Source organism: Myotis daubentonii, chromosome 2 (genome assembly GCF_963259705.1).
Source record: "Myotis daubentonii chromosome 2, mMyoDau2.1, whole genome shotgun sequence".
Lineage (NCBI taxonomy): Eukaryota > Metazoa > Chordata > Mammalia > Chiroptera > Vespertilionidae > Myotis > Myotis daubentonii.
In genome coordinates, this window is record NC_081841.1 from 113,448,578 (window position 1) to 113,474,195 (window position 25,618).

Here is a 25,618-nt window from a genome sequence, read left to right on the forward strand (position 1 = left end):
CTTAATGTATCTAAAGTTGGCTTATTCCTCACTATCCCATTTCTAACACCATAGCCAGGATTATACCATTTCTTATTACAGACTCTTCTGGCCTCCAGACTTAATTCACTCTCAAACATCCTGGTAAAATATTCATCCTATGGTACAAATCTTATCATACACCCCACTCCTTTGCTAAAATCCTTTAGTGCCTCCCCAGTAGCTCAGGTTAACTTCAAATTCCTTAACATCTCACACCCAATCCTTACCTACACCTCTAATCTCTTGGCTCTTTCCACTTGTGTCATTATAGTTAACTATATGAAAATACTTGCAGTTTCATAAATTCACTATATAGTCTCATACTACCAGCCTCTGCACCTGATACTCTCCCACATAAAAGTCCTCCCTTATTTCTAAACCAAATTAATAGTAGCCTTTGGTTGAAAGCTCAATTCAGCTCTCATCTTCTCAAGAAAACTCTTCTTGCCCCCTTATTCTGTCATACGTAACTTTCCTATGTGTTTCCTATGTGTTCCTCTCTATGATAGCATGTGTTAAAACATAGAGTTCTACTTAATAGCTGCGTATATATAAGTCTGTCTGAACACTAGACTATGATCTCCTTGAAGGCAAGGATTTATTTTTTTATCTGAGTTCTCCAGTCATATTATGGCACACAGTAGATATTCATAACTACTTATTGAATAATCAACTGAATGAATGAGTGGTATGTATTTAGTTTTCAGATTTGCTAGTTTCACATAGACTTTTAACAATATTACAAAAAATTTTAAAATTCATGAAAGTATTTCATCCTAAAGGGAATAATGCTAAAAGGGCTATATCAAAATTCACCTTCTCAGCTTTTCCTTGCTTGAATGAAGAACAGAAATCTTTTTGCTTGTTTCAAAATCAGAAAATGGCGCCTTTAATTCAAGCCCAATGTCCTTTCTTAGAGACTCAGAGCTAGAAACAAGAGAAAATCATACTATATATTTAAGAGGAAAATTGTTCAGGCAATATTAAATAATAAGCACCAATACACTAATCAAAGGGTGTTTATCTAAATATCTTGTTTCATACAAAATTGCAGTAAATATCAAAGCATGTCACCTTACATATTTGGTGCAGAATATTTTATTTCAAAAGAATTTATTATCAAGATCATAAATTCAATGATTTATCAATATTCTAAAATACACAGATAAAGAATAACAGATACAAGCAGGATTACAATAATCTGACCTCACTGCTTACAACTATCCCAAATTATAAAATTGTATCTAAAGGTGCATTACAATGCTTCTCTGTCTGCATTGATCAGACCATCAGACCTCAGAGGGAAGGTAGGAGAGGGTGGGTGTAAGGGGGAGAGAGCAACCAAAGGACTTGTATGCATGCATATAAGCCTAATCGATGGACACAGATTCCAGGGGGGGTGAGGGCATGATTGGGGGGGGGGCGGTGCTGGGGGAGCAATGGGGGGATAAGGACACACATATAATACCTTAATCAATAAAGAAAAATGGATTAGAGGGTCAAGATATACTATTCCAACTTGATCAGCAAGGTCTGGTTCCAACTGCCCAGGTAGAGTGGCTCAGTTGGTTGAGCGTTGTCCTGTGCATTGAAAGGTTGCCAGTTCAATTCCTGGCCAGGGCACATACCTGGGTTGCGGGTTTGATCCCTGGTCAGGGCATGTACAGAAGGCAAGAGATCAATGTTTCTTTCTCATCTCATCTCTCTCTCTCTGCCCCCCTCTTTCCTCTCTCTAAGCTTGTCCTCAGATGAGGAAAAAATAATAGAAAAATAAAAATTTGTCAACTAATGGGCATTTTCTAGCTCTACCATTTTTCTAGAACTTCTTCAAGCATTTTAATTAACTAATTTGATTGATTTTTATGAAATTTTCCTAAGAAACTTACAAACTAATATTAGTTCCTTTATCCCAAGAGATATAACTTGATTTGAAAATTTACTTGTATTTTTAGTAGGATTCTTAGGAAGAACAAAGATTCAAGATGAGTGAGGCTCAAAAAGCAGTTGCAAATAATGTAAGAAAATCACAAAGCCTTCCAAAACCTTTCCCAACCTCATATCCCAAATAAGGCTTAATACAGTAAATTTCTTTGAGGTTAAAATGTTAAATAAGATCAAGAAAGCTGTTATCTCTGCATTACTTAAGTGATGGCATCTTTGGCTTCACCACATTTATTGGTTGCCAAGTCTCTTCCTTGTTCAAAATAGTAAATGGCCACATTTCTACAAATAGTGGATTGTCATGTTCTACAAATTCTGGAAGTGATGACTCAAAACTTCCATCATCATCACCCATGTCCTCAGAAAGTATGTCCATTGTTTGTAGCCCTATGCTATAAGGATACATCAAAATTCACTTCTCAGCTTTTCCTAGTTTGAATGAACCTCCTGGAGAATCAACTTAAATTGAAAGGAAAAAATTCACAAAAACTGAATTTTTATAAGCATAATACAATGCTAACATTAGAAGCACCAGTTAAACTGCCTATAAACTGCAGATTTGAATACCAGTTCTAATATCTCTCAGATGGAGGAACAGAAGCAGAGAGAGTAAACTTTTTAAGTGTTCTTTTCAATAATTGGGCATATAGGTTAATTAATTCAAAAAAGACACCAGGGAGATTAGTAAGTGGGTAACAGCTGAGGCTGCTCTTCTTTGTTTAATTATTGGGGTTTATGTAAAATTTTTGTTTGAAGATAAGCTTCTACTGTTTTAAAAAAGTTTGAACACCACTACTGTTATTTAGTTTTGATTAGTGATCATCCAGACTCTACTTTAACACATCCAATCATGGGGAACTTACTACCTTATAATTCATCTGGCTCCCCTATAGTCAACTATGATTGTTATGAAATAATTCCTTATATTTAGCTGAATACTCTGTAATGTGTACCTATAGTCCCAGCTCAGGATTCTGAAATATAGAAAAAATTGCATCCCTACTCCATAAACTAGCCTCTTCTATCTTTTGCATCATCCCCAGCACAGTAAGTTCTCGATAAATTTTAAATAAAATGTATACAGTAAAAACTGCTACTTTGAAAAAGTGAAAAAAAAACTAACCAAGAAAATAGATCGGTAGAAAAACATCCCAGCTGTTCACTACAGGACTTCTGCCGGGGAAATCCAGATTGTTCAGGTTTCATAGAACTTTCATTCTTAACTGGAAGTTTTAAAAGGGGGACCACTTTAATTCTAAAATCACACATACACATCATAATCAATAGCAGTTGTCACTTTTTACTCAATAGATTTTACAAAGCAGTATTTTTAAAAACAGAAAGCAATTTATCAACTTCAATGATGAATCATGAATCCACTCAGGTTAGAAAGCAAAATCAAAGCACTACATACAGTTTACCCCCAGGACATTCTCTTATAACCAGATTCTAGAAATTTAGAAATACATTTGTTTGAAACACATTCAACTGAATTTACTTTCTACGTTTTTATTTATAGATGAATGGCAGAGATAGAAAATATGTATGAGTCTTCAGTAAGCAGCTACGTTGTCAAAATATGGCATCTGATATTTTTATTGTGTGTGTTTTTTATGTTTTTTGTTTTGTTTTGTTTTGCTTTGTTTTTGCAACTGCTCATTCTCAGAGCAAAGATGAGAAAACTGGAAGCAGATGTAGTTAAGACCAATAGAAAGGGTGCTAGACAGGTGGTGATGAGCAGCTGCTCTATTTCTACTGAGAATCATATAAGAATAGGCTGCAGAAAGATCTTCATTCACTACGATAAGCCATTCCAGGAAGAACTCTGAAACTGTAGGGGCTGGGAGCCACTGGAATGTTACAAAACAGACTCACTAATCTTCCCTGAATATTAATAAAGAACATTAAAAAAGAAGGGTGTATTGAATCTTATATCATCTGAAGTATGAGCTTATACAGGACAATCTGAGTCTGTCAGACTCATTTTAAGAAAAATATTACCTTAATTTTAAAAGATTTCCCAGATAGTATCCCAGGCCTAAAAAAACCATAAATAGTCATTGACCAGCAATAATTCCAGTAGAATTTAATTTCAGAAATTGGAAGATATCCTTTTACAAGCCAAATTAAAGCTAATATAATTTCTAAAGTGTTTAGATGTTGGTGATATCTTATCTATTAAAAGAGAAACATGCAAATCAAATTGACCAGACCTCTGCTACACTCACAAGCCATGCCCACAAGCCAAGCCCACAAGCCAATCAGGAGCAAGTATGCAAATAAACCCAACCAAGATGGTGGCAGTCACAGAGCTGGAGTGAATAGGCTTGGGTTGCCCCCGGTGATGGAGGAAGCCAAGCTTCCCACCTGCCCTGGCCGACTGTGGACTCCGCTCAAGGCTACAAAGTTTCAATTATAGAAGATAAATCCTAGATACATGCGTCCAGCTGCTGTGGCCTCCGCTCAAGGAGGGCAAGCAGGCCATCAGTGGGGGTCAGTTGGAAGTGATCAGGACAGCGGGGGGCAGGGGGAGTTTGGAGTGAGCAGGCCGGCAGGGGGGCATTTGGGGGCAAGCAGGCCAGCAACGGGTGGCAGTTGGGGGGCGAGCAGGCTGGCAGGCAGTGGTTAGGGGCAATCAGGCAGGCAGGCAGGTGAGCAGTTAGGAGCCAGCAGTCCTGGATTGAGAGAGGGATGTCCAACTGCAGGTTTAGGCCCGATCCCTGTAAACCGGCAATAGGATATCCTTCAAGGGGTCCCAGATTGGAGACGGTGCAGGCCGGGCTGAGGAACACCCCCTTTCCCATGCACTGGGCCACTAATACTATATAATACTATAGAAGTGAAGGGTTTAGAAATGTTAGATCAAATTGAAGCACTGATATTATCTATTTCTAAAACAGAAATAATAACCACTCTATTAACTTACAGAAGTAAAATAATTTATATGCAAGTGTTTTTTGCAAAGCACAAAGTATGATATGATTCAAGGTAGTGGCCCTGGCTTTTAGACAATCTTATAAGGACATGGCATGATTAATTTAATTTTAATGACTAAGAAATGATGTAGCAGCTAGATTACCAAAACCAAAATAACAATCTCACTATTAATAAATAACACCTGTGCCTACCACAATTCTATATTGGTCCTGTATAATACATTTTAATCCCAGGAAGAGGCAATTATTTTCTCCATAGGTATAGAACACGTTTCTATTTATTTATTTACACTTGTTTTCTTCAGACAATGATTGGCAAGGATTACATATTCTTTACAGTACACAGCATATAGTCAATTCTTAGCAAATAAAAGGCACAAGTGATAAACCAACTTTAAAAAATATGAATATAATTTTGTGGTATTTTAAATAGACATTTTAAAACTTTTGCAAATTTGTTTTTCACTCACCAGTATTTGAGAAATATGTTTTCCAGTATTTTACCACAATGCTAAGTTTCTCCATAGTCAGTGGTTCAATTAAAGTAATATCAGCTCCATACCCTGAAAGGCAACCTAAGAATATTTGTATTAAATATTGATCTATGATTTCTATTTGGAGAAAAAACAAATAATATACCTACTAGGCACATACCTTTAAAATTTTCAGAGATTATAAAAACAAACAGCAAGCGTATATTTTTCTTCCTGCCAAATCTGAGGGGAAAAAATATCAAAGTGAAGCAAAATCATCATTCAAAAACTTGGGATTCAATAATTTAGCCTCTTAGGAATTGAACTAGAATGATTTTCTTTATTGCTTTAAAATTTAAAGTGGTGGCATTAATATTGAAATTTAGTAAAAGTAGCATCTCAAATCAGTGAGGGAAAGGTAGAACACTTTAACAACTTATAAGGAAAGGGAATGTATTTTTATTTCATATAATTGCATACAAAGAAGTCTGAAGTGTGCTGCTGGCTAGGGTGTATAGTATAAGTGCAGGTTACTTGATAAATACAAGGGATACTCTGCTAAAAATAATATTTACTACATTTAATGCTTTATTTATGAGAGATGCTTAAGGATCTCTAGTTTAATGGGCAAGGAAATCCAAATTCTGAGTCTTTAGTCAAACCCATGGCTTCTCTGAATAGGAATTCATTCTGTTAATAAGAATAGTCTTTTTCTAATTCACATCCATGGCAACCACTGATGCTTGGTTCTTTACAACTGGGGAAGGGAAAAGTGAATGACTTTAAAGAAATAAGCCTTTATTTTTAGAATAATTTTATACTTAGAGAAAAAATATGAAAATAATAATTGAGTTCCCACAGATCCAAACCAAATTTCCTGTATTGCTAACATTTTATGTTAGTATTCATATTTCTCACAATTAATGAGCCAATATTGATACATTATTATTAATTTAAGTTCATATTTTGTTCAAATTTCCTTAGTTTTTACTTATAATCCTTTCTTCCTAGCCCAGGATCCCATGTATTGAGTTATCATGTCTTCTTAGTTTCCTCCAAATTGGGACACTTTTGTGATTTTTTTTTTTATGATCTTGACAGTTTCGAGAATATTGCTCAGGTATGTGTAGAATGTAAGATGGTCCACTTTTATTCTTGCTTTTAAAAAATGAGACTAAATATTATCCAGATTCTTGGTCTAACCACCAGTTTACAAGAAATTTAAGTAAAGAGGAATATTTTAAAGAATAAAGATGAAGTGAGCAAAATCCCAATTGTAAGAAATTCTATTTTAAGAATGACCCTTTTGCCATAACTGGTTTGGCTCAGTGGATAGAGAGTCGGCCTGCGGACTGAAAGGTCCCAGGTTCGATTCCAGTCAAGGGCATGTACCTTGGTTGCGGGCACATCCCCAGCAGGGAGTGTGCAGGAGGCAACTGATCGATGTTTCTCTCTCATCGATGTTTCTAACTCTCTATCCCTCTCCCTTCCTCTCTGTAAAAAATCAATAAAATATATGTAAAAAAAGAATGACCCTTTTAAAAACATATAAAGAACAAGACCAAAAATAACAGAGGAAAAGAAAAAGTAAATCCTGATCCGTATAAACTTACACTTTAAAAAAATAAATCATAAGATAAATAAGAGAAATTTCAACATTGTTTGTATATTTGACAATATTAAAAAATTGTTATTAATTTTTAGGTATGATATTGGTATTGTGAATATTTTAAAAGACTTCTTATCTTAGGTACTTATTAAACTATGTTTGAAAGGAAATGATGTCTTAAATTTGCTTTAAAATAATTCACTAGTCAGCAGGAGAGGAAGAGTGGGAAAGGAGGTATGGGAAAGGGAAGAGATGAAACAAGATTGGCCATATGTCTGTCACTATTTTTTTAAAAGCTATGTATTTTTTAAAATATATTTTATTGATTTTTTACAGAGAGGAAGGGAGAAGGATAGAGAGTTAGAAACATCAATGAGAGAGAAACATTGATCAGCTGCCTCTTGCACACACCCCAGTGGGGATGTGCCCACAACCAAGGTACATGCCCTTGATTGGAATCGAACCTAGGACCTTTCAGTCCACAGGTCGACGCTCTATCCACTGAGCCAAACCAGTCAGGGCTGTCTGTAACTATTAAAGCTACATTATGAGAACAAGGAAGTTCATTATATTATTCTTTCCACTTTTATATGATTGAAAGTTTCCAAAATAAGACTTAAGTTGTGGCATTATTCTGCATGGGAGAACATATTTGCCAATGTTATAACTGATAAGGGCCTAATCTCCACAATTTATAGGGAACTCACACATTTTAACAAAAAGAAGATAAACAATCCAATAACAAAATAGGCAAAGGACTTAAATAGACACTTTTCAAAAGTGGACATACAGAAAGTCAAGAGACATATGAAAACACGCTCAAAGTCACTAATCATCCAAGAGTTGCAAATCAAAATGACAATGAGGTGCCGGGAGCCGGTCCATCCTTGCTGTTTTAAGGGACCTGGCATATATGGCATACTGTTCTTAATATGTTTGCTCACCTTCTTGGCACTATGTGTTTTAACCAAGGTCACCTCTCTGAGAAAGGTTGTTTCCCCAGGTAGGGATTTTCCCCTGAAGTTAGGGAGGGAATAAAACCCCTTAACTAAGTGCCAGGTGGGTAATCACTTTAACTACGAACAATCATGCTTAAGCTACATAATCTTTACTCCCTGGAATGGAGATAAGAAATGCCCTAACCTTTGGAATAGAGATTGATAGGATTGGAATCAACTGGTATAAATACAGATGTAACAAGACAACAGAACACAGGACCTAGACACAGAACCTACACACAGAACCTACACACAGAACCTACACAGAACCTACACACAGAACCTACACACAGAACCTACACAGAAGAACTTCACTGGAGAGAACATGGCAAAAGATCCTGGACAGAAACTGGAGACAGAACCTAGCGAGAGAACCTGGCTGAAGAACCTAGAGACAGAACCTAGCGAGAGAACCTGGCTGAAGAACCTAGAGACAGAACCTGGCTACAGAACCCGGCTACAGAACCTGGCGACCGAACTTGGCTGGAGAACCTAGTGAGAGAACATGGCTACAGAACCTGGCTGGAGATCCTAGACAGAACTTGGCTGGAGAACTGGCTACAGAACCTGGATAGAACATGGCAAGAGAACCTGACGAGAACCTGGTGACTGAACCTGGCTGGAGAACCTGGACAGAACCTGGCTGGATAACCTAGCGAGAGAACATGGCTACAGAACCTGGCTGGAGAACCTAGCGAGAGAACATGGCAAGAGAACCTGGACAGAACCTGGATGGAGATTCTGGATAGAACCAGGCGAGGGAACCCAACTATGCTGATGAACTGAATGCTGCCTCCATGTCATTCCTTCTTCGCCGACTCCGTCCACACCTTTGGGGACCCCTGGACCTGCTGGGGTAGGACCCCAGCATCTGGCGCCCGAACAGGGACCCCTAGGTAAGCCCCACTCTCGGGATGGATAGGACTCCACTGTAGGAAGAGGGTGGATAGTCTTCGCCAACTCCATCCACACCTTTGGGAACCCCTGGAACAGGATTCCCCTAGGTAAGCCCCCCCCCCCCATTGAGAACCCCACACTCGGGACGGATAGGACTCCACCAGGGTACTGCAGATCCCCCTATAGAGGATAAGTAGGGTAAGAAGGTGGATAGTACAGAACTTAGATTGAGAAGATATGCCATACTGAGTCCAAAGAAAGAAGACTCTGTATTGATTCTTAGATTGAGATGTGCCATACTGAGTCCAAAGAAAGAAGACTCTGTATTGATCTTTAGATTAAGAAGATGTGCCATACTGAGTCTAAAGAAATAAGACTCCGTTTTGATCTTTTAACACATATGCTTGCTAGCAGAGGAATTAAGGTTACTCCCAGTCAGACAGAACGTTTTATACAAGTAGTATGTCCATGCTTTTCTGAGGAAGGAAAGGTAAATGTAAAGGCATGGGAGGAGGTAGGCCCACTGGGCCTTATCCTTAACCCCACTGTAGCCTTTCCACCCCGGGAAAGTGCAGGATTGGCAAGCTCTCCCTGGGGTGATAGATCAGGACTCAGGTAATAGCGGAAAGCGCCAATCCTACTCTTAAAATGGATACAAGAGAGCATTTGGGGTTTTTTCTTTTTAATGCCTGCTTTTAAAAAATAAAAAAGGGGGAATTTGCTGGGAGCCGGTCCATCCTTGCTGTTTTAAGGGACCTGGCATATATGGCATACTGTTCTTAATATGTTTGCTCACCTTCTTGGCACTATGTGTTTTAACCAAGGTCACCTCTCTGAGAAAGGTTGTTTCCCCAGGTAGGGATTTCCCCCTGAAGTTAGGGAGAGAATAAAACCCCTTAACTAAGTGCCAGGTGGGTAATTAATCACTTTAACTACGAACAATCATGCTTAAGCTACATAATCTTTACTCCCTGGAATGGAGATAAGAAACGCCCTAACCTTTGGAATAGAGATTGATAGGATTGGAATCAACTGGTATAAATACAGATGTAACAAAACAACAGGACACAGAACCTACTCACAGAACCTACACACAGAACCTACACAGAACCTAGAGACAGAAGAACTTCACTGGAGAGAACATGGCAAAAGATCCTGGACAGAAACTGGAGACAGAACCAAGAGACAGAACCTAGCGAGAGAACCTGGCTGAAGAACCTAGGGACAGAACCTGGCCACAGAACCTGGCAAGAGAACCTGGCTACAGAACCTGGCTAGAGAACCTGGATAGAACCTGGCTGGAGAACCTAGTGAGAGAACATGGCTACAGAACCTGGCTGGAGAACCTAGCGAGAGAACATGGCAAGAGAACCTGGACAGAACCTGGATGGAAATTCTGGATAGAACCAGGCGAGAGAACCCAACTATGCTGATGAACTGAATGCTGCCTCCATGTCATTCCTTCTTCGCCGACTCCGTCCACACCTTTGGGGACCCCTGGACCTGCTGGGGCAGGACCCCAGCAATGAGGTACCATCTCACACCAGTCTGAATGGCTATCATCAACAAATCGACAAATGTCAAGTGTTGGTGAGGATGTGGAGAAAAAGGAACCCTCGTGCACTGCTGGAGGGAATGCAGACTGGTATAACCACTGGTATGGAGTTTTCTCAAAAAATTAAAAATGGAACTTCCATTTGACCCAGTAATCCCACTTCTGGGAATATATCCCAAGAAATCAGAAATACCAATTAGAAAGGACATATGCACCCCTATGTTCATAGCAGCACAATTTACAATAGCTAAGATTTGGAAACAGCCTAAGTGCCCATAAGAAGATGAGTAGATTAGAAAACAGTGGTACATCTACACAGTGGAATAGTATGCTGCTGTAAAAAGAAAGAACTCTTACCATTCACAACAAACAGCATGGATGGACATGGAGAGCATTATGCTAAGTGAAATAAGCCAGTCAGAGAAAGATAAATATCACATGCTCTCACTCATTTGTGGAATATAATGAACAGCATAAACTTATGAACAATAATAGACCCAGAGACAGAGAAGCAATGAACAGACCATCAAACTTCAGAGGGAAGACAGGGGCTGGGGTGGGGATAAGAGATCAACCAAAGCAGTGGTTGGCAAACTGCGGCTTGCGAGTCACATGCGGCTCTTTGGCCCCTTGAGTGTGGCTCTTCCTAAGCCTTAGGAGTACCCTAATTAAGTTAATAACAATGTACCTTACCTATATAGTTTAAGTTTAAAAAATTTAGCTCTCAAAAGAAATTTCAATCGTCGTACTGTTGATATTTGGCTCTGTTGACTAATGAGTTTGCCGACCACTGAACCAAAGGACTTGTATGCATGCATATAAGCATAACCAATGGACACAGATACTAGGGGGGTGAGGGCATGTGCCAGGGGTTGGGGGTTGCCAGGGAGAGGTCAATGGGGGGAAATGGAGACATATGTAATACTATATATAATACTTTAAACAGTAAAGAATTTAAAAAAAAATAAGCTAAGCCACACAAAAAATGGTGACATTATTATTACCTACACTTTGGTGGTCAATAAACTGGAATTTATGATAATTTGATAGATCCTGAGCTCTGACATTAACTAAGATAAATAATTTTTGGAGAGGAGGAAGATGGCGATTGGCAGGAAGGTAGGGAGGGAGAGAGTGTGAGAGCACGAGGAAGTGATAGAGGAGTGTGTGGACATGTGTGTGGTGTGTGTGTATGAGCTAGGGACAGTTAGATTCTGCAGGTCTTCTAAGGGGTTGCTAAACCGGGCAGTCTTAGACGGCGGAGCCCCTCTCCCAGTGTGGACACTCCTGGGTGGCCAGCGTGGGCACAGAGACCACGCCATCTTGAGAAACAGAGCTGCTTGAGACTAAGATCCTGGCCTCAGCAACACTCAGTCTTATCTCAGACACAAACCAGGACCCTGCAGCCACTGGGGACAGAGACCTGTGACCATAGGTGCAGACCCACGGACACCAAGAATCCAGATATCTCGATGGCAGATTTCTGTGAGTAACAGAGCTCATCCCCCTTCCCGCAGGCTCTCGGGCAGTGCCATAGTAACTGATAGACCCGCCACTGGCCCAGGCCTCAGTGCTGCTACAGGAATCTTAGCCTGGAATGCGTGAACACTGGGAACTTGCTCCCTGCAGCACGGGCTACAGGAATCTTAGCCTGGAAGAGTGCGAACACTGGGAACTTGCTCCCCGCAGCACGGGCTCCAGGACCCCAATTATCCTGGCGGGAGGCAGCACTAAGCACCAGTGACTTGACTGTGTTTCTTATCACCTGTGCCTGGGATCCCTGATTCCCAGTGCATTCACACTAAGAGCCAGTGACTCCAATTCTTGGTGCATGTGCATACAGGGACCCTGATTCTCAATGCGAGGCCGCGCAAAGCAACAAAAACTCTGATACTGGATTCTTGGGGAACTCTGACTCCTGGCACACACTAGGGGACTCTAATTTTCAACACACTCCAGGGGGGTCTCTGTTTCAGCATGGTGCAGGCAGGGTCCCTGATTCTAAGTGTGCACATGAGGCCACACTGAGCACTGGTAAGGCTGACTCTGAGCAAGCCTGGTTCCCACCAACCCACAACAGCCACACATCTTAGTGTCAGAGCTCTTCAGTAACACTAGGGTGATGCGAAGCTCCTAATGCACACAGCCCAGGCCCACGCATTTCAACGTTTGAACCTTCTGGAGATACTCAGAATGGGGAGATGACACAATACCCAGAGGAAAGAAAATGAGGAGTCCCCAAGAAAGGAAATTAGTGAAATTGAAGCATGCAACATGACAGAAAAAGAATTCAGAGTAATGGTTGTACAATTCATTCACTGGATAGATGAGAAAAATCAACAACCTATGCAAGAATCAGGAAGAAATGAAAAGTGATATAGCTACAATCAAAAACACCATGGAAGGTTTCTACATTAGACTAGAAGAAGCAGAGGACCGAATTAGTGAATTAGAAGGTAAGGTAGAGAAACAAGCTCAATCTGAACAGCACCTGGAGAAAAAAATTAAAAAGCAGGAGAAGGGCCTAAGGGAGCAATGGGACAACATGAAACAAAGTAACATATGCATAATAGGGCTGACAGAAGGACAAGAAGAGCAGCAAGGATTAGAAAATCTATTTGAAGAAATAATGACAGAAAACTTCCCAGATATGGGGAAGAAAAAGTTACACAAGTACAGAGTCCCAAGCAAGATGAACCCCAAAAGACCCACACCAAGACACGTCATAATAACGATGGAAAATGTACACAACAAAGAGAGAATCTTAAAGGCTGCAAGAGAGAGACGGAGAGTTACCTATAAAGGATCCCCCATCAGATTATCAAATTATTTCTCAACAGAAACACATCAAGCTAGAAGGGAATGGAAGGAGGTATACAAAGGGTTGCAAAGAAAAGGACTGACTGCAAGAATACTCTATCCAGCAAGACTATCAATCAAAATTGAAGGGAAAATCAGGAGCTATGCAGACAAAAAAAGGCTAATGGAGTTTATCACTACCAAGCAGGCAATGCAAGAAATGCTAAAGGGAATGCTGTAAAAAGAAGAAATAAAAAGGTAAGAAAGAGCACAGTCACAAAAATAGAAATGACTACAAACAAGTACCTTTCAATAATAACTTTAAACGTAAATGGACTAAATGCTCCAATCAAAAGACATCGAGTGGCTGAATGGATAAAAAAACATGACCCATATATATGCTGTCTACAAGAGACCCACCACAGAATAAGGGACTCACACAGACTGAAAGTGAAGGGATGGAAAAATATCTTTCAGGCAAATGGAAATGAAAAAAAAAAAAAAAACACCTAGGGGTGGCAATACTTGTATCTGACAAAATAGACCTCAAAGTGAAGGCCATAACAAGAGATAAGGAAGGCCACTTCATAATACTAAAGGTATCGATAAAACAAGAGGATATAACCCTGATAAACATATATGCACCCAATGCAGGAGTACCCAAATACATTAAAAACTCCTGGAAGATATCAAGGGAGAGATCCACAACAATACAATCATAGTAGGGGACTTTAATACACCACTGACATCACTGGATAAATCCTCTAGACAAAAAATCAGCAAAGAAACAGCAATCCTAAATGACTCACTAGATCAGATGGACTTAATTGACATCTTCAGAACATTTCGGCCCAAAACCACGGAATATACATTCTTCTCAAGTCCACATGGGACATTTTCAAAAATAGACCACATATTGGGTCACAAGCAAAGTCTCCCCAAATTCAAGAAGACTGAAATCATACCAAGCATCTTCTCAGACCTCAATGGCATGATATTAGAAATAAACTACAATAAAAACAATCCAAAAAACACAAACACTTGGAAGCTGAATAGCATGCTACTAAATAATGATTGGGTTATCAATGAGATCAAAGAAGAAATTTAAAATACCCTGGAAACTAATGACAATAAAAGCACAACAATACAAAATCTATGGGACACAATAAAAGCAGTCCTGAGAGGGAAGTTTATAGATCTGCAGGCCTACCTCAAAAAACAAGAAAAAATGATAGTAAATCATCTAACTCTACAACTCAAAGAAATAAAAAGAGAGCAACAAGAAAAGCCCAGCGTGAGCAGAAGGAAGGAGATAATAAAGATCAGAACAGAAAATAAATGACATAGACACCAAAAAAACAATACATAAAATCAATGAAACCAAGAGCTGGTTCTTTGAAAGGATAGACAAGATTGATGAGCCTCTAGCCAGGCTCACCAAGAAGCAAAGAGAGAGGACTCAAATAAACAAAAGAGGCGAAATAACAACAGACCCTACAGAAATTCAAAGGATTGTTAAAAAATACTATGAACTACTCTACCTCAACAAACTAGCCAACCGGGAGGAAATGGACAGGTTCCTAGAAAAATACAATCTTCCAAAACTGATTCCGGAAGATTCTAAAAATCTCAGTAGGCCAAGAACTATGGAAGAAATTGAAGCAGTCATCAGAAAGCTCCCAGCAAAGAAAAGCCCAGGGCCAATCGGCTTCGCAGGGGAGTTTTACCAAACATTCAAGGAAGAACTAAAACCTATCCTCCTCTGATTATTCCAAAAAATACAAGAGGAAGGAACACTTCCAAGCTCATTCCATGAAGCAAGCATCACCCTAATACCAAAACAACACAATGAAAGAGAATTATAGGCCAATATCCCTCATGAACATAGATGCCAAAATACTCAACAAAATTCTAGCAAATCAGACCCAGCAATACATCAGAAAGATCATACAACATGACCAAGTAGGATTTATCTCGGGGATGCAAGGATGGTACAATATCCGCAAATCAATAAACGTGATACATCACATAAACAAATTGAGAGATAAAAAATCACATAGTCATATCAATTGATGCAGAAAAAGCATTTGACAAAATCTAACACCCTTTCTTGATAAAAACTCTCAGCAAGGTAGGAATAGAAAGATCATACCTCAACATAATAAAAGCCATATATGACAAACCCACAGGCAACATCATACTCAGTGGGCAAAAACTAAAACCATTTCCCCTAAGAACAGGAACAAGACAGGGATGCCCACTCTCACACTCCTGTTCAACATAGTACTGGAAGTACTAGCCATTGCGATCAGACAAGAAGAAATAAAAGGCATCCAAATTGGAAAAGAAGAAGTAAAACTGTCCTTATTTGCAGATGACATGATACTGTACATAGAAAACCCTAAAGACTCCATCAAAAAATTATTAGACATAATAAATGAATTCGGCAATGTAGCAGGATACAAAATTAATGCCAAGAAATCTAAGGCACTTCTTTACACCAATAGTAAACTTACAGAAAATGAAACTACAAAAGCAACCCTATTTACCATCGCACCAAAAAAATTAAGCTACCTAGGAGTAAACTTAACTAAGGAGGTAAAAGACTTACATGTGAAAAACTACAGGACACTGAAAAAAGAGATAGAGGAAGACATAAACAGATGGAAGAACATACCATATTCATGGATTGGTAGAATCAACATTATCAAAATATCCATACTACCGAAAGCAATTTATAGATTCAATGCAATCCCCATTAAAATACCAACGGCATATTTCACAGAGCTAAAACGAACGTTCCAAATATTCATCTGGAATAAAAAAAAGACCTCGAATAGCTGCAGCAATCCTGAGAAAGAAGAACAAAATAGGTGGGATATCAATACCAGATATCAAGCTGTATTACAAAGCCACGGTTCTTAAAACAGCTTGGTACTATCACAAGAACAGACATATAGATCAACGGAATAGAATAGGGAACACAAAAATCGACACAGACCTCTCTCCCCAATTAATATTCGACAAAGGAGGCAAGAGCATACAATGGAGTCAAGACAGTTTCTTCAATAAATGGTGTTTGGAAATTGGACAGATACATGCAAAAAGATGAAACTAGACCACCTACTCACACCATACACAAAAATAAACTCAAAATGGATAAAAGACTTAAACGTAAGATGGGAAACCATAAAAATACTAGAGGAATCCACAGGCAGCAAAATTGCAGACATATGCCGAAGCAATTTCTTCACTGATACTGCTCCTAGGGCAATGGAAACTAAAGAGAAAATAAACAAATGGGACTACATCAAAATAAAAAGGTTTTGCACAGCACAGGATACCATCAATAAAACAACAAGAAAGCCCACTGCATGGGAGAACATATTTGCCAATGATATCACTGATAAGGGTTTAATCTCCAACATTTACAGGGAACACATACAATGTAACAAAAGGAAGATAAACAACCCAATCAAAAAATGGGCAATGGACCTAAATCGACACTTTTTGAAAGAGACATACAGAAGCCGAAAGACATATGAAAACATGCTCAAAGTCACTAATTATACGAGAGATGCAAATCAAAATGACAATGCGGTATCATCTCACACCTGTCAGAATGGCTATCATCAACAAACAACAAGTGTGGAGAGGATATGGAGTAAAAGGAACCCTTCCGCACTGCTGGTGGGAATGCAGACTGGTGCAGCCACTGTGGAGAACAGTATGGCGTTTCCTCAAAAAACTAAAAATGGAACTCCCATTTGACCCAGTCATCCCACTTCTAGGAATATATCCCAAGAAAACAGAAACACCAATCGGAAAGGATATATGCACCCCTATTTTCATAGCAGCACAATTCACCATAGCAAGATTTGGAAATAGCCTAAGTGCCCATCAGTAGATGAGTGGATTAAAAAACTTTGGTATATCTACACAATGTAATACTACGCTGTGGTAAAAAAGAAGGTATTCTTGCCATTTGTAACAGCATGGATGGAACTGGAGAGCATTATGCTAAGTGAAATAAGCCAGTCAGAGAAAGATAAATACCACATGATCTCACTCATTTGTAGAATATAGAGAACAATATAGACCAGTGATGACGAACCTATGACACGAGTGTCAGAGGTGAAACACAAACTCATTTTTTTGGTTGATTTTTCTTTGTTAAATGGCATTTAAATATATAAAATAAATATCAAAAATATAAGTCTTTGTTTTACTATGGTTCTAAATATCAAAAAATTTCTATATGTGACACGGCACCAGAGTTAAGTTAGGGTTTTTCAAAATGCTGACACGCCAAGCTCAAAAGGTTCGTCATCACTGACATAGACTGATGAACAGGGACATATCCAGAGGTGGAGAAACAGTGATCAGACTATCAGACTGTCAATCCCGGGAGGGAAAGTGGGGGTGGGGGGAGGGTAAGGGGAAGAGATCAACCAAAGGACTTGTATGCATACATATAAGCCAAACCAATGGACACAGACAACAGGGGGACAAGATCATGAGTTGGGGGGGGGGGGAGTTTGGGGGTTCATGGGGGGATAGGACACATTTGTAATACCTCAACCAATAAAGAAATTAAAGACAAAAAATATATAAATTATTTTCCAAGGAGAATATTATTGTGAACCTGACTTTAAAGAGAACAGCTAAAACTGCCTCAGAAAAACAAACTGTCCTTAAATATGTAAAAAATTATTTATGGGGAAGTAGTAAAGATGGTTATTATTTACTAGAGGCCTGGTGCATGAAATTCATGCACTCGGGGCACGGGGGGGTCAGTCCCTCAGCCTGAATTGCGAGAGGTTGCAGGCTAGGCCAAGGGACCCCACTGGTGCACGATTAGGACCAGGGAAGGATGGGGGATGTTGGCCAGCTATGGAGGAACCATGGGAGGGCTCCAGGGCATATCCGGCCCTCTCACCCAGTCCCTATTGGCCGAACCCCAGCAACAAGCTAACCTACTGGTGGGAGTGTCTATCCCCTGGTGGTCAGTTCACATCATAGCAAGCAATTGAGTGGCCTTAGCATATCATTAGCATATTATGCTTTGATTGGTTGAACGGATGACTGGACACTTAGCATATTAGGCTTTTATTATATAGAATTCTTTAACCCCTAGAGTGCCGGGGAGCACCATTGTGCTCCTCCTGTCTTTCGCCAAAAGTGCCGGGAGTACTATCAAAGCTTCGAAATGGTGTCCAGTTCTAAGTCTGCTTTTATTAGTGATGATGATATTGCTAAATATGTCAATGTAGTAAAGGTTTCCTTAAGTTTTTGAATATGTAACTTCATTTACTTGCGATTCATAATTTTTTTTCCTAAACTGCTGTAAAATCAGCAAAAATGCCTTGGCAATTTTAGCATAGTTCCTAGGATATTGGTTGGCAGTCAAAGGGTTAAAACAAGACCTGAAAAACCCCCACTGCATAATATTGTTAGATTATCTTACACATGCATTTGAAGGTAAATATACATTATTCTATATTGCTAGTTACATTACAAGTAATTTATACATCTGGGTCATATATACAGAGAACCTATTCTGTGCTAGACTCTGTGTTGGACTCTAGGAGATTTTTTTAAATTGTTTTATTGCTTAAAGTATTACAAAGAGTATTACATATGTCTCCGTTTTTTACCGCCCTTGACAATCCCCTGGCCTCCGCTACCACCCAGTGCCTTATGTCCATTCGTTATGCTTATATGCATACATACAAGTCCTTCAGTTGATCTCTTACCCTCCCTCCTGCCCCCCAACCCTCCCTGGCCTTCCCGCTGTAGTTTGACAGTCTGTTCGAGGCTGCTCTGCCTCTGTATCTATTTTTGTTCATAAGTTTATAATGGTCTTTATTATCCATAAATGAGTGAGATCATGTGGTATTTTTCCTTCATTGACTGGCTTATTTCACTGAGCATAATACTCTCCAGTTCCATCCATGCTGTTGCAAATGGTAAGAATTCCTTCTTTTTTACAGCAGCATAGTATTCCATCCTGTAGATGTACCACAGTTTTCTAATCCACTCATCTACTGATGGGCACTTAGGCTGTTTCCAGATCTTAGCGATAGTGAATTGTGCTACTATGAACACAGGGGTGAATATATCCTTTCTGATTGGTGTTTCTGTTTTCTTGGGATATATTCCTAGAAGTGGGATCACTAGGTCAAATGGGAGTTCCATTTTTAATTTTTTGAGGAAACTCCATACTGTCTTCCATAGTGGCTGCACCAGTCTGCATTTCCACCAGCAGTGCATGAGTGTTCCTTTTCCTCCACATCCTCTCCAGCATTTGTCGTTTTTTGATTTGTTGATGATAGCCATTCTGACAGGTGTGAGATGGTACCTCATTGTTGGTTTGATTTGCATTTCTCAGATGATTAGTGACTTTGAGCATGTTTTCATATGTCTCTTGGCTTTCTGAAGTCCTCTTTTGAAAAGTGTCTATTTAGGTCCTTTGCCCATTTTTTGATTGGATTGTTTATCTTCCTTTTGTTAAGTTGTATGAGTTCCCTGTAAATGTTGGAGATTAAACCCTTATTGGTGATAACATTGGCAAATATGTTCTCCCATGCAGTGGGCTTTCTTGTTGTTTTGTTGATGGTTTCTTTCACTGTGCAGAAGCTTTTTATTTTGATGTAGTCCCATTTGTTTATTTTCTCTTTAGTTTCCAATGCCCTAGGAGCTGTATCGGTGAAGAAATTGCTTCGGCATATGTCTGAGATTTTGTTGCCTTTGGATTCTTCCAGTATTTTTATGGTTTCCCGTTATACATTTAAGTCCTTTATCCATTTTGAGTTTATTTTTATGTATGGTGTAAGTTGGTGGTCTAGTTTCACTTTTCTTTGCATGTATCTGTCCAATTTTCCCAACACCATTTATTGAAGAGACTATCTTGATTCTATTGTATGTTCTTGCCTCCGTTGTCAAATATTAATTGAGCATATTGGTTCGGGTCAATTTCTGGGCTCTCTATTCTATTCAATTGATCTATATGTCTGTGTTTGTGCCATTTCCACGCAGTTTTGAGAACAGTGGCTTTGTAATACAGCTTGATATCTGGTATTGAGATCCCAACTATTTTGTTCTTTCTCAGGATCGCTGCAGCTATTCGGGGTCTTTTTTTATTCCAGATGAATTTTTGAAGAGTTCATTCTAGGTCTGTGAAATATGCCGTTGGTATTTTAATGGGAAGTGCGTTGAATTTATAGATTGCTTTGGGTAGTATGGACATTTTAATGATGTTGATTCTACCAATCCAAGAACATGGTATTTTCGTCCATCTGTTTATGTCTTCCTCTATATCTTTTTTCAACGTCCTGTAGTTTTCTGAGTAGAGGTCTTTTACCTCTTTAGTTAAGTTTATTCCTAGGTATCTTAATTTTTTTGGTGCGATGGTAAATGGGATTGTTTGTTTTAGTCTCTCTAAGTTCACTATTGGTATATAGAAATGCCATAGATTTCTTGGCATTAATTTTGTATCCTGATGAGAACCAAGTTGGCGGCATAGGTTAACGCCGGAGTTTGCTGCTTTGAACAACTACTTCAAAAGTGAAACTAAAACACAGAACGGACATCACCCAGAACCCCAGGAACGCTGGCTGAGTGGAAGTCCTACAACTAGGAGGAAAGAGAAACGCATACGGACACTCAGAGGAGGCGCAGTGCTGAAGTCAAATTCTGAGGTGCAGAGTGCGAGGAGCGGGCTGGCGGCGGAGGGCCTGGTTGGCGTTTTTAATCGGGAGGGAGCCGCAGACTCTGAGCTCCAGATACGGGCGAGTCTTTAGGGATCCAGACTCAAACGGGAGAAGCGGGACTGTCTGGCTTCCGTCAGAGCGAGTGCAGCTTTCTCTCCGAGCTTTGCAGCAGGGTGCTGGGACTCAGAGAGGCAGAGCCCCTGGGGACAGGACTGAGAGCCGCCATAACTGCTCTCTCCGGCCCACCCTGTTGATCCTGTGCGACCCGCCCCGCCCAAGCCCTGCACAGAGGCATTTGCCGGATAGCCTCAGGCAAAGGCTAGATTAGCACCTCCCTAGAGGACAGAAGTTCTCTCATTGCTGACACAGCTGATTCTCATAGCCACTTGGCCTGGAGGTCAAACCCTCCCTGGAATTAGCTACAACAATCAAGATTTATCTATAAGACTGCGAACAAAGACCACTAGGGGGTGCACCAAGGAAGCATAACAAAATGCGGAGACAAAGAAACAGGACAAAATTGTCAATGGAAGAAATAGAGTTCAGAACCACACTTTTAAGGTCTCTCAAGAACTGTTTAGAAGCTGCCGATAAACTTAATGAGATCTACACGAAAACTAATAAGACCCTCGATCTTATATTGGGGAACCAACTAGAAATTAAGCACACACAGACTGAAATAACGAATATTATACAGACGCCCGACAGCAGACCAGAGGAGCGCAAGAATCAAGTCAATGATTTGAAATGCGAGGAAGCAAAAAACATCCAACCGGAAAAGCAAAATGAAAAAAGAATCCAAAAATGCGAGGATAGTGTAAGGAGCCTCTGGGACAGCTTCAAGCGTACCAACATCAGAATTATAGGGGTGCCAGAAGATGAGAGAGAGCAAGATATTGAAAACCTATTTGAAGAAATAATGACAGAAAACTTCCCCCACCTGGTGAAAGAAATGGACTTACAGGTCCAAGAAGCACGGAGAACCCCAAACAAAAGGAATCCAAAGAGGACCACACCAAGACACATCATAATTAAAATGCCAAGAGCAAAAGATAAAGAGAGAATCTTGAAAACAGCAAGAGAAAGAAACTCAGTTACCTACAAGGGAATACCCATACGACTGTCAGCTGATTTCTCAACAGAAACTTTGCAGGCCAGAAGGGAGTGGCAAGAAATATTCAAAGTGATGAATACCAAGAACCTACAACCAAGATTACTTTATCCAGCAAAGCTATCATTCAGAATTGAAGGTCAGATAAAGAGCTTCACAGATAAGGAAAAGCTAAAGGAGTTCATCACCACCAAACCAGGATTATATGAAATGCTGAAAGGTATCCTTTAAGAAGAGGAAGAGGAAGAAAAAGGTAAAGATACAAATTATGAACAACAAATATGCATCTATCAACAAGTGAATCTAAGAATCAAGTGAATAAATAATCTGATGAACAGAATGAACTGTTGATTATAATAGAATCAGGGACATAGAAAGGGAATGGACTGACTATTCTTGGGGGGGAAAGGGGTGTGGGAGATGTGGGAAGAGACTGGACAAAAATCGTGCACCTATGGATGAGGACAGTGGGTGGGGAGTGAGGGCGGAGGGTGGGGCGGGAACTGGGAGGAGGGGAGTTATGGGGGGGGAAAAAAGGAACAAATGTAATAATCTGAACAATAAAGATTTAATTAAAAAAAAAGAAAATACCAAAAAATAAATAAATAAATAAATAAAATAAAAGTGAAGGCTCACTCAAAGAATAGAAATGGGAGTTCAAAGGGCACAGTATCATGTGCTTCACCAAGGGAACAGCTAAGCAAAATTGCCTCACTTTTCCCTGAAAACAAACTCAGCTGTGCCCTTCTCTTTTGAATTAACAAAAAATAAACAAAATTCTGTAATAAAATACAAAGAAAGTAAAAAAAAAAAAAAAATTTGTATCCTGCTACATTGCCAAATTCATTTATTAAGTCTAATAGTTTTTTGATGGAGTCTTTAGGGTTTTTTATATATAATATCATGTCATCTGCAAATAAGGACAGTTTTACTTCTTTTCCAATTTTGATGCCTTTTACTTCTTCTTGTCTAATTGTGATGGCTAATACTTCCAGTACTATGTCGAACAGGAGGGGTGAGAGTGGGCATCCCTGTCTTGTTCCTGTTCTTAGGGGAAATGGTGTTAGTTTTTGTCCATTGAGTATGATGTTGCCTGTGGGTTTGTCATATATGGCTTTTTTTATGTTGAGGTATGATCCTTCTATTCCCATCTTGCTGAGAGTTTTTACCAAAAATGGGTGTTGGGTTTTGTCAAATGCTTTTTCTTCATCAGTTGATATGACTATGTATTTTTTTTGTTTCAATGTGTTTATGTGATGTATCATGTTTATTGACTTGCGGATATTGTACCATCCTTGCATCCCTGGGATAAATCCTACTTGGTCATGGTGTATGATCTATCTGATGTACTGCTGGATCTGATTTGCTAAGATTTTGTTGAGGATTTTGGCATCTATGTTCATGAGGGATATTGGCCTGTAATTCTCTTTCATTGTGTTGTCTTTACCTGGTTTTGGTATTAGGGTGATGCTGGCTTCATAGAATGAGCTTGGAAGTGTGCCTTCCTCTTGAATGTTTTGTAGTAGTTTGAGGAGGATAGGTTTTAGTTCTTCCTTGAATGTTTGGTAAAACTCCCCTGTGAAGCTGTTTGGCCCTGCGATTTTATTTTCTGGAAACTTTTTGATGACTGCTTCAATTTCTTCCATAGTTATTGGCCTACTGAGATTTTTAGAATCTTCCGGATTCAGTTTTAGAAGATTGTATTTTTCTAGGAACATGTCCATTTTCTCCAGGTTGTCTAGTTTGTTAGACTAGAGTTGTCCATAGTATTTTTTAACAAGCATTTGTATTTCTGTGGGGTCTGTTGTTATTTTGCCTCTATCCTTTCTGATTTTGTTTATTAGGGTCCTCTCTCTTTGCTTCTTGGTGAGCCTGGCTAGAGGTTCATCAATCTTGTTTATCCTTTCAAAGAACCAGCTCTTGGTTTCATTGATTTTATGTATTTTTTTTTGGTCTCTATGTTATTTATTTCTGCTCTAATCTTTATTATCTCCTTCCTTCTGCTCACTCTGGGCTTTTCTTGTTGCTCTCTTTGTAGTTCTTTGAGATATAGAGTTAGATGATTTACTACCATTTTTTCTTGTTTTTTGAGATAGCCTGTAGATCTATAAACTTCCCTCTCAGGACTGCTTTCATTGTGTCCCATAGGTTTTGGATTGTCGTGTTTTCATTGTCATTAGTTTCCAGGATGTTTTTAATTTCCTCTTTGATCTCATTGGTAACCCAATCAATATTTAATACCATTCTATTCAACTTCCAAGTGTTTGAGTATTTTGGGTTGTTTTTATTGTATTTTATTTCTAATATTATGCCATTGTGGTATGAGAAGATGCTTGGTATGATTTCAATCTTCTTGATTTGGGGAAGACTTTGTTTGTCACCCAATATGTGGTCTATTTTTGAAAATGTCCTATGAGCACTTGAGAAGAACATATATTCCATGGCTTTGGGGTGAAATGTTCTGAAGATGTCAATTAAGTCCATATGATCTAGTGAGTCATTTAGGATTGCTGTTTCTTTGCTGATTTTTTGTCTAGAGGATTTATCCAGTGATATCAGTGGTGTATTAAAGTCCCCTACTATGATTGTATTGTTGTGGATCTCTTCCTTGATATATTCCAGGAGATTTTTTATGTATTTGGGTACTCCTGCATTGGGTGCATATATGTTTATCATGATTATATCCTCTTGTTTTATTGATCCCTTTAGTATTATGAAGTTGTCTTCCTTATCTCTTGTTATGGCCTTCACTTTGAGGTCTATTTTGTCCAATATAAATATTGCTACCCCAGCTTTCTTTTCCTTTCCATTTGCCTGAAAGATATTTTTCCATCCCTTCACTTTCAGTCTGTGTGAGTCCCTTATTCTGAGGTGGGTTTCTTTTAGACAGCAGATGTATGGGTCATGTTTTTTTATCCATTCAGCCACTCGATGTCTTTTGGTTGGAGCATTTAGTCCATTTACGTTTAAAGATATTATTGAAAGGTACTTGTTTGTAGCCATTTCTTTTTTTGTGTGGCTGTTTTCTTTCTGAGCTTTTTATTTCTTCTTTTTACACCAGTCCCTTTAGCATTTCTTGCATTGCTTGCTTGATGGTGATAAACTCCCTTAGCCTTTTTTTGTCTGTGAAGTTTCTTATTTCCCCTTCAATTTTGCATGATAGCCTTGCTGCATAGAGTATTCTTGGATTCAGTTCTTTGCTTTGCATCACTTTGTAAATTTGCTTCCATTCTTTTCTGGCCTGATGTGTTTCTGTTGAGAAATCATTTGATAATCTAATGGCAGATCCCTTGAATGTAACTTTCCATCTCTCTCTTGCAGCCTTTAAGATTCTCTCTTTGTCCTGAACATTTGCCATGGTAATTATGATGTGTCTTGGTGTGGGTCTTTTCGGGTTCACCTGGTGTGGGACTCTCTGGGCTTGTTTGATTTTTTTCTTCTCCACCTCTGGGAAGTTTTCTGACATTATTTCTTCAAATAGGTTTTCTAACCCTTGTTCCTCTTTCTCTTGTTCTGGCACCCCTATTATTCGAGTGTTGTTTTGTTTCATGTTGTCCAATAGCTCC

General features: G+C 39.2%; 1 protein-coding gene and 1 long non-coding RNA gene across 2 annotated transcripts in view; both read right to left on the reverse strand.

Moving 5' to 3' along the window:
- Positions 1-25,618, reverse strand: part of SOHLH2 (spermatogenesis and oogenesis specific basic helix-loop-helix 2) — a 148,699-nt gene that overhangs the window by 56,570 nt on the left and 66,511 nt on the right. Inside the window, exons 3-6 of the mRNA XM_059681190.1 lie at positions 5,553-5,614; positions 5,369-5,473; positions 3,086-3,185; positions 838-948 (exon numbers count right to left, since the gene is read on the reverse strand). Of these exons, the coding sequence (XP_059537173.1) occupies positions 838-948; positions 3,086-3,185; positions 5,369-5,473; positions 5,553-5,614 (378 nt within the window). The remainder of the gene's footprint in view (positions 1-837; positions 949-3,085; positions 3,186-5,368; positions 5,474-5,552; positions 5,615-25,618) is intronic.
- On the reverse strand, positions 8,162-8,996 carry LOC132228232 (uncharacterized). The gene is made up of 3 exons (XR_009451310.1): positions 8,744-8,996; positions 8,304-8,509; positions 8,162-8,211 (listed from the first exon to the last, which is right to left on the reverse strand). It is a non-coding gene; the product is annotated as an uncharacterized LOC132228232 (long non-coding RNA).